Here is a 9,194-nt window from a genome sequence, read left to right on the forward strand (position 1 = left end):
GCCAATTCGGTCTATATTACAAGCTTGATAGAGACAGAAAATGTGAAGACAGAGACAATCGACGCAGAGATGACGAGCAACGACGAGTACAAGCGCAAGTTTATACGGGCACGGATGGCCGCCATGACACATTTATCGACTGTTGCGAACAATACCGGGAATAACAATGCGAATTCGACAGTCGATAACACACTTCCCAGTGCGCAACCTGTGATAAAACTGCCGAAGATCGAACTTAGAAAATTTAGTGGGGACGTGAAAGACTGGCTGCCTTTCTGGTCGCAATTCAAGAAGATACACGAGGATGCTGCCATCAACAAAGGAAACAAGTTCCAATATCTTCTACAGGCGATAACAGCACAGTCGCGTGCAGCCGAGCTAATAGACAGTTTTCCTCCCATGGAAGAAAATTATGACAGTGCGATCGAGAGTTTAAAGAATCGTTTCGGCCGAGATGAAATGCTTGTGTACGTGCGCGAGCTTCTCAAGCTAGTTATGCAAAATGTCCTGAAGCCGGATGATCAAATGCCATTGTCTAGTTTGTATGATAAGATAGAGGCTCAGCTAAGAGCACTCGAAACGCTCGGGGTCACGTCGGATAAGTGCGGCGCCATGTTACTCCCGCTTGTCGAGTCCTCATTGCCCGAAGAACTTTTACGTGCTTGGCAGCGTCATCCAGTGCCGGTCGGGGCAGATGGGGAACGAAGAGAAGAACGACTCACACAGCTGATCAAGTTTCTGCGATCCGAAGTAGAGAATGAAGAAAGAATATCTATCGCGATGCACGGTTTCGATTTGAAGAAGGATGAGCCCAAAACATCGAAACAAAAACAACGCTCGGATCAAGCAAAAGGTACGCCGTCCGCTATAAGCCTACACGCACAGGGAAAGCCGAATAAACCGATAGACTGTGTATTCTGTGAAAAAGAGCACGCGAGTGTAAAGTGTGAAAAAGCGCGAAAAATGACATTGGACGAGAAAAAATCGTTATTACAACAAAAGAATGCGTGTTTTAACTGTCTAAAAATCGGTCATCAGAGTCGCGTGTGTCGGAGTAGTCAAAAGTGTGCGATGTGCAGTCGACGGCACGTGGTGATAATGTGTCCGGATATAATCAACCGAGGGGATGCAACGGTGTCAACTAATGCAGACGATGGAAAAGAAAAGGTACTGTCGAATTCCAATCAAACTAGAGAAGCGGACGTAATTTTACAGACGTTACATGCCAAGATTCGTAATGGCAAGGAAGAACGTGTAGTGCGGGTGTTTTTCGATCAAGGTTCCACTCGATCTTACGCTACTAAGGACATTATTCGTCAGATGAAATATAAAGCGATCAGTGAACACAAGCTCAAACACTCGCTTTTCAGAAACGTTACGTCTGCGGTCAAGAGTCATAAGAAGTATGTGGTTCATCTGTGTAGTCTGGACAACAGTTATTCGTGCAACTTCAAAGTGTTCGACGAAGAGGAAATATGCGCAGAAATTCCTCTGTGGGAAAAACAACCATGGATGGATGAATTGAAGGAGATGGACATACAACTCACTGATGGACCGTCTAAATGCGACTACGCTGCACCGATCAAAATTCTCATTGGGGCAGATATAGCAGGAAAACTGATGACCGGTCGTACTAAACAACTCAGGTGTGGATTGACAGCAGTTGAGACAAGTCTCGGCTGGACGCTGATGGGCCAGGTTCCGAAATATGTTACGGACGGTCTCGCCGAGCAGGCGATTTCCATGTTTCAACGTGAAGCCTGTGTATCTGATCTTTGGGAACTGGATGTGATTGGCATCAGCGATCCGGTTATGGAGAAGTCTCGCAAAGACCACGATGAGGAGATTCTGAGGCGTTTCGAAGAAACAGTCATTGTCAATGCGGAAGGACGATACGAGGTATGTCTCCCGTGGGTCGAGACACATCCCAGTTTGCCGAACAACAGGGAGCTTGCAGAGAAGCGGCTCATCACGACTACTAAGAAGCTGAAATCGTCGGCGTTGTACGACGAATACGATCAAGTATTCAACGACTGGCTAGCGGAAGGAATCATTGAGGTGGTGCCTGATGATGAGATCGACCAAGAGGCACACTATCTACCACATAGAGGCGTCGTTAAAGTGGGTAGTACCACTCCTTTAAGACCGGTATTCGATGCGTCTGCTAAATGTAAAAACTTTCCATCTCTTAATGACTGTCTAGAAAGAGGACCCAATTTAATTGAACTTGTTTTTACTATTTTGTTACGTTTTCGTACTCATAGGATTGGGGTCGTAGCTGACATTCGAAAAGCATTCTTGCAAATAAGTTTGACTAAACAAGATCGGAACTTTCTGAGATTCTTATGGTATGACGAACTCGGGAAAATAATCGTTTATCGACATTGCCGAGTAGTTTTCGGTGTTTCATGTAGTCCTTTTCTTTTAGGAGCAGTGATCAATTATCATTTGAAGAAATTGTTGTCTGATGAGAGCATTAAATCTATGTTTAAGAACGCAGATAAGAATCTCACGAAGTTGATGGAAAGTTTCTATGTAGACAACTGCGTAACAAGTTTAGACACAATGACCGAAGTCGAGCTATTTATGTATGATGCGAAACACGCGATGAATGAGGGAGCGTTTGAACTCAGAGGATGGGAGAATTCGCACTCGAAGACGGGAGAAGTAGAAATTTCGGTATTGGGGCTTATTTGGGATAAGAGCGATGACACGTTGCGTTTAGTAACTCCCCCGATCGAAACGATTATGAACGAAAAGATTACGAAGCGAGTAATACTTTCTTACTCTCACCGCATCTTCGATCCTTTAGGTTTTGTTTGCCCGGTTATGATCACTCCCAAACTCTTGTTGCAACAAACTTGGGTCTCTAAAATTAAATGGGATGATGAGGTTTGTGACGAAATACAAAACGAATTTAAGAAATGGCTCGGTAGCTTGACACGATTAAACGAGCTTCGTTTTCCTCGCTGGGCTTTTGAGTCACCAGCTCGAGATACTAGTATAACGTTTCATGTGTTTTGTGACGCTAGTAAGAAAGCATACGCTGCGGTGATTTTCGCACGCGTGGAGTGTGCTTCCCAAGTCAACGTCCAGTTTGTCACGGCAAAAGCTAGAGTAGCTCCAGTTGCTCCTATGACGATTACTCGACTTGAACTCTTGGCTGCCAGTATGGCCGTAAGACTGGCGTGTTCTACGGTAAATTCTCTTAAGATGTCTGATAAGAAAATAACATACTGGAGTGACTCAAGTACAGTTTTGTTCTGGATCCAGCGGAATTGTCCTTGGGCGCCCTTTGTAGACAATCGCGTTAAAGAAATACGAAATATGTCATGTAGCAAGGCCTGGAAGCACATTCCTGGCGAATTAAATCCGGCGGATCTACCGTCACGAGGATGTACAATCAATACGCTATGTAGGGTAAATTGGTGGATCGGACCGGAGTGGCTAAGAAAGGATGAATCTGAGTGGCCGATCTCGAACGTAGTGTACTATGAAGACGAGATAAAAAATGAAATACGTAAGACTGCTAAAGTGACGGATCAAATTTTGGATTCTGAAATTGTGTCTGCGATGTCTCAAATGAATAATACTACAAAGGTTCAGCCTTTCTATGTTCCCAGTGTTTCTAGCTTTCGTACTGTGGTAAGAGCGATCGCGCGCATAAAACGGTTTGTTACTAATTACAAATTGTACAAATCGGGTAAACAGAATAGACTAGCTGGGAAGTTAACGAGCGAGGAGGTCAATGATGCTGAAAAGACCATTTTATCAATTATCCAGCGAGAGTCGTTTAACGGAATTGACGACATACAATTGCGTAACATGAATGTTTTTGTTGCGGAGGATAATCTGATCCGGATGAAATCGAAAATATTAGAACGAGATGATAGCTATTCGTTTCGTTATCCAATAGTCCTACTGGGAGAAAATCCTTTAGTCCGCATGATGATTCTCGAATTCCACACGCGTTTAGGACATGTACATATCAACACATTACTCAATGCTCTCAGAGAGGAATATTGGATAATACACGGCCGAAAGGTCGCTCGTAGTATTGTAAGAAAATGTGTCGTCTGCGCACGACAGAATGTCAAACCTCTGACGGTGGCAACTGCTCCTCTACCTATGAATCGAGTTCGCGACGCTTGAGTGTTCGAGATTACGGGAGTAGACTTTGCAGGTCCGCTATATTTGAAAAGCGAAGTAAAAGCCTGGATTTGTATTTTTACATGTGCGGTGTATCGTGCAGTACATTTGGAACTCGTGTCGTCTTTGTCCACCGATAAGTTCATAGAAGCTTTCCGTAGATTTGTGGCCAGAAGGGGACGACCGAGTATAGTTTATAGCGATAATGGAACTAATTTCGAGGGTTTTTCTAATTTACTGAAACAAATCGATTGGATAAAAATCCAGGAGTCTAGTCTAGTATCCAAAGTGGAATGGAAGTTTAATCCACCAAGTGCTCCCTGGTGGGGAGGATGGTGGGAGCGGTTAATTCAGATTCTGAAGCGTTTATTGCGAAAAATACTTGGTAAAGCTTGTTTAAGTTACGAAGAAATGCTTACGATTTTATGTGATTGCGAATCTGTGATTAGCGCTCGACCCTTAACATATTTGTCTGACGATCCTCGAGATCTTGATCCTATTACTCTAAATTTATTTCTTCAAGAGATCCATGAAGTAGGCTTACCCGATTGTGATTATATTGACAGAGAAAAACTGAAGGGTAGATTTAAGTATCGACAATTTCTCAAAGAAGAGTTGCGTAAAAGATTTAGATCGGAGTATCTCGGGCAGCTAAAATATGCATCTGCCAAAAAATTAACCGATGACCGTCAGATAAAAGTTGGTGACATCGTACTTATCGGTAACGATTGTACAAAGAGGCTCGAATGGCCACTAGGCCGAGTAATAGAACTTTTCCCAGGAAAAGACGGAATTGTGAGGGTCATGCGTTTAATTACTGCGACGGGACAAGTAGTGCGACCAGTTCAGAGATTATATTGTTTGGAGGTAGACGTTGATACGGATCCAGAGGAGTTACGTAAAATCTATGATAAGAGAGTTAAGCCTAAGACAGTCATTCGGCAAAGCGTTGACAAGTCAAAACAGGTGCCTAACGGAGTAGAGTTAAGTGATAGTAATGATCCTATTGTCCCTTACAAAACTAGAAGTGGACACACTGTTAAACCTGTTAAAAAACTTTAATCCTTATCTCGTTTTATTGCTTCTTTAGATATTCTCTCCATTTGTGAAACGTGAATATCTAAAGGTGGGAGGATGTTAAAAGAGTTCTAGATTTAAGTTGGCAATACTAGGTAGTCACTGTCGCCACGACGAAGTAAGTTACCACCGATCATCCACTACGATCCGATGTTAAAAAAGTTCCTAGGCTTAGGGTGGTAATTCTGCGTGTGAGAAGTGGCGAAGCAGTAGTAAGAGTCAGTCCCCTGCAACGGTTACGAGCGTGCGCGTCTCTGTACGAAGATTTTGTCAAAATTAAAATACAGCCTTTTATCGTTGCTGCAATCAACGTCTTTGTGTTTAACGCCTTTATCCCGATTATCCTTGACAAATAACAGTAACATCTAGATTATTTAAAGATTCGATATCTTCGTAATCCGCATCCAGAGTCTCGATGTTTAGGTTTTTTCTCGCTTTACTCTCAAGCAGATCTACCAGCCATTATCGTTTCTGGCATCCCTTGACGTACACGAGAGTCGGCATCTCGTCGTCGTCGTCGTCGTTGTCCTCTTCCTCACCGAGCACCGCTGATGTAATTAAACGCTTCACCTTGCTGTACGATACGTTTCCGTCTTCCCATCGTAATCCATGGTGATTGCGAATCAACCAGGAAGCGCACGATTTGTCGGATTTTGTGAGGAGATTCCACGGCATGGGGCATATAAAGATGTAATGCGCCAGAACGGCCCCGTTTCTCAGCACCGCCACCTCCTTGACGACAAATTTCATCCCGACGACGAAACCTTGCAGGTCGACGAACGTTGGTGCAAACATGAAGAAATATCTCTCTTTCTTCGATGCGTGAATCGAGAGGAATGACGCGCGTTTCGCGACACTCTGATTTTTATATCCTGCTCCCCTCTTTTTCCCCTCTCATAAATTTGTATCGGGAGTTAAAAAGAGAAAAAATTTTCGTCGACGTTGCCGCAAACACTCAGACTATTTTGCGCACTACGTTGGTCAACGGATTGTACTCGATCACGCAATCATGTATGATAAGACAGTACGCAGAGGTATTCGGCGGTACGTTCTCCATGCAATCGAATTCTAGTCTGACATCCACGGTGGCGTTTTTGACGGATTCGTTTTGTCGAGAGCAATCAATGATCACGAACGGGCCGTTACGTAGAAAAGTTGAAACGGTGAGACTCGGCTCGAGATATTCGTATCCGTAATAGCCCTTGCAGAAACGCGCGTATATATCGTACAGAATCGCCCATCTGTGTTTACCAAAGTCCAAATTCAAATCGTCGTACGGATAGACTTCCGAGTTTAGGTAGAGTTTCACGTTGGTCAATTTGCAGTCGTCGAATCGGCTCGTGTCCGCGGACATGACGTTCTTCCGACCCGTTTGCAGAGCGAAGACGACGTATCGCGGTTTCTCGAGCTGAGTCGCGGTCTTAATGGCCCACGAGTGCTTGGTCGTGTTCTGCAACAGGGGATACTCGTACAGATCCCACGAACGGAAACCCATACTTAGATATTGTCCGTTTTCCAAGGCGCGCAGCATCGACAGCTTGTTGACCTCGCTCAATACCACGTGAGGCATTCGCCACTGTATCTTGAGTAGTTTGACAGTAGGCTCCAACGCGAGACTTCTCAACAGACAATTGTTGTCGGTGCGCGATCGTATCAAGATTAATTCGTGACGAGCGTTGATCACCACGCGTTTGTAATCCTCGCAAAATCCCAGTAACAGGTTGAGCGGTACGCAGAAATTGAAGTATCCGTTCGCGTTATTATGCGGTTCCCAGCCCGCGTTTCGCAGGATCACGCTTCTGTCAGACGATACCGTAACGTAGTTCTTGAGCGTGCTGGTTATTCCTACGTTTCTGCAGTGATCAATCTCCACACCGTCAAGCTCGTATCGAATTTCATCGAACATGAACGCGACGCAATTATTCCCCAATACCACGTTATCGGCTTGGCCGGCTGCTCTGGTCACCGTCAATGTTCCTTCGACGTAGAGAAAACTTTCGCACGGCAACGTATACAGATCCTGCTGTTGTATAGGTAATCGTATCTCGTCGCTATACTCGAACGTTGTGTTGGCGTACGGGTTGTACGTGTGAGTCTCGATCTTGACGATGCGATCGTCAAAGACCGGCTCGCCTCTGATGTTAAGAATTTCAGTCATCGTTCAGATGTTTTGTACCGCGAATCCCAGGGATTGTAAAAATTTAACGTTCGATGCGTTGAGCTTCTTTCTCGTCTCTGTTTTAACGCTACCGAATGTCGATTTGATGATATCGTCGATCGTCGCAGTCGTAAAGATATTCTTATCCGTCGCACGCTCCGAGTCGTTCAACACGAGCATGTCACACGTCGCGCGTTATCGCTGTAGTCGTCGTACGTGCAATCTGACGGTGATCTCTTCTCCTCGAAAATCGAGCAATCGTCCGTCTTGATCCGTGACGCGTATCGTTAGATCCGTAACGCTTCGCGCGATGATCGGCAGGTAAATGATCTGCGCCGGCGTTTCCGATATCTTATATCCCGGTGGTACGCTCGGTGAAAATTCGTGTATCGTGTGAACACGTTTGCCGTTGCTGTACGCACCCGCGGTCACGTTGCACTCCACGCGGATAATGTTTACGTTGATAATATTAATTGACGCGTCCGATTCGTGCCACTGTCTCGGCTGCAATATACGCTTCGACGAGAATCCCAGCAGCGATCCAACGTTGTTCGGTTTGTTAAAGTTCACTCTGAAAGCGCACTTGATCTCGCTCTTCATCGTATTGTAATTTGCGCGGAGCACTATCGGGTATTCCGCGGCCTCGTCTTCGTAGCTGTTCGCGTGAGCGGTCGCCTCTCGCGCGATATTCGCGACCGACGTATGATCATCGTTGGAACGATTTACGCGTCGCGGGAAATTTCGCGTTTCAAAAACTCATGTATGGCTCGTATCTCGTACGATCCCTCGGGAATCGTAATTTCCGTGTCATCCTCGTCGAAATAAAATTTATTGTTCGAAGAATTCACGTTCGGAATCGTGTGATAAGTCTCAAAACACGTTAGACCGAGCTCGTAGTCACCGTCGCTCAGATCCACGGCGGGAAAATAGTGCTCCGCGAGGATGCTGCTCTTCCCCGTCAGCGTAAACGTTATAGACATGTCGGCGAAAAACGTAAACGAATACTGAGTCACCACGGCGCACCGTCAGGCTTTAAATTAGCGTCGATCGTCCGGAGAAATCGCAGGCACAATTGTCCACAGATGGTCTGATCGTATCGCTGATAAGACGTGCAATTGTACTCGATCTTCGTCACGCTCGGCCCGAAATATCGCACCAATTCTTTCGGCGGTCGAAGATTGCCGAAACTGTCAAAATATACGACTCGATCTTCCCTCTTCGCGTACGCTACCCAATGAGTACCGGGACCCGCTGCATCGTCCAAATTCACGATACCGCTCTCGTTTCGACGTACACCGCCGATCGGTAACGAATCACGCATGAAGACACCTCTGAAGAACGGTACGCGCATACGCCTTGCCAGTCGATTCAATTGTACGTTAGTCGTAATACCCGCGGGCATATTTAACGTCTTTTCGACGTTTTTTTTTTATTTTCAACGCTACTCCTCGCCCGCGTTTGTGCGGGCCGAGATACAGCCCTCGTCCATATTTGTACGGAGCGAGATAAAGTCCGCGACCTTCCACGGCGCTATTGTGACGTTGCATCTCTTCCAGCTGACGCCGCGCGGCTTTGTTATTGTTCACGGCCTTTACGACTCCCGCCGCTCCGCCGGCCAGAGAACCGAGAACTCCCAACAACGGTAGAATCGGCAATACACCGCCTCGTTTCGCTGTCGGAAGTATCCGTTTATTCGTTAGCTTTTTTTTCTTCACCGTTTTCGATTTTTTCGTTTTCAAGCCCATTCCGAGCTTCGTCTTAGACTTCATGGTCGCCCAAACGGCTGTAGCGGCAGCTCTCTCCCCGAGAG

General features: G+C 45.7%; 2 protein-coding genes across 2 annotated transcripts; one reads left to right on the forward strand and one right to left on the reverse strand.

The window, feature by feature from the left end:
* The first annotated feature begins 69 nt into the window (after positions 1-69).
* LOC112467082 lies at positions 70-3,419 on the forward strand. The gene is made up of 3 exons (XM_025035548.1): positions 70-2,125; positions 2,429-3,198; positions 3,339-3,419. Exons 1-3 carry the CDS (start codon positions 70-72, stop codon positions 3,417-3,419), a joined length of 2,907 nt encoding a protein of 968 aa, XP_024891316.1.
* A 2,762-nt stretch (positions 3,420-6,181) lies between these two features.
* On the reverse strand, positions 6,182-7,384 carry LOC112467080. The gene is made up of 2 exons (XM_025035547.1): positions 6,911-7,384; positions 6,182-6,802 (listed from the first exon to the last, which is right to left on the reverse strand). The coding sequence occupies exons 1-2, from the start codon at positions 7,382-7,384 to the stop codon at positions 6,182-6,184; spliced, it is 1,095 nt and encodes a 364-aa protein (XP_024891315.1).
* Positions 7,385-9,194: the final 1,810 nt, after the last annotated feature.

The sequence above is a fragment of the Temnothorax curvispinosus genome, unplaced genomic scaffold (assembly GCF_003070985.1).
Source record: "Temnothorax curvispinosus isolate PA1 unplaced genomic scaffold, ASM307098v1 QBEX01016865.1, whole genome shotgun sequence".
In the NCBI taxonomy this organism is placed as follows: domain Eukaryota; kingdom Metazoa; phylum Arthropoda; class Insecta; order Hymenoptera; family Formicidae; genus Temnothorax; species Temnothorax curvispinosus.

What these genes read in the sequence shown, in the direction of transcription:
- LOC112467080 (XM_025035547.1), bottom strand. Translation starts at nt 7,384, where the DNA reads ATGACTGAAATTCTTAACATCAGAGGCGAGCCGGTCTTTGACGATCGC. An exon ending in GCGAGGATTACAAACGCGTG is followed by an intron (nt 6,803 to 6,910) that starts GTGATCAACGCT and finishes CTCAAGATACAG; the next exon opens with TGGCGAATGCCTCACGTGGT.
- LOC112467082 (XM_025035548.1), top strand. Translation starts at nt 70, where the DNA reads ATGACGAGCAACGACGAGTACAAGCGCAAGTTTATACGGGCACGGATG. An exon ending in TAGAGGCGTCGTTAAAGTGG is followed by an intron (nt 2,126 to 2,428) that starts GTAGTACCACTC and finishes CTTTTCTTTTAG; the next exon opens with GAGCAGTGATCAATTATCAT. An exon ending in TAAGACTGGCGTGTTCTACG is followed by an intron (nt 3,199 to 3,338) that starts GTAAATTCTCTT and finishes TATGTCATGTAG; the next exon opens with CAAGGCCTGGAAGCACATTC.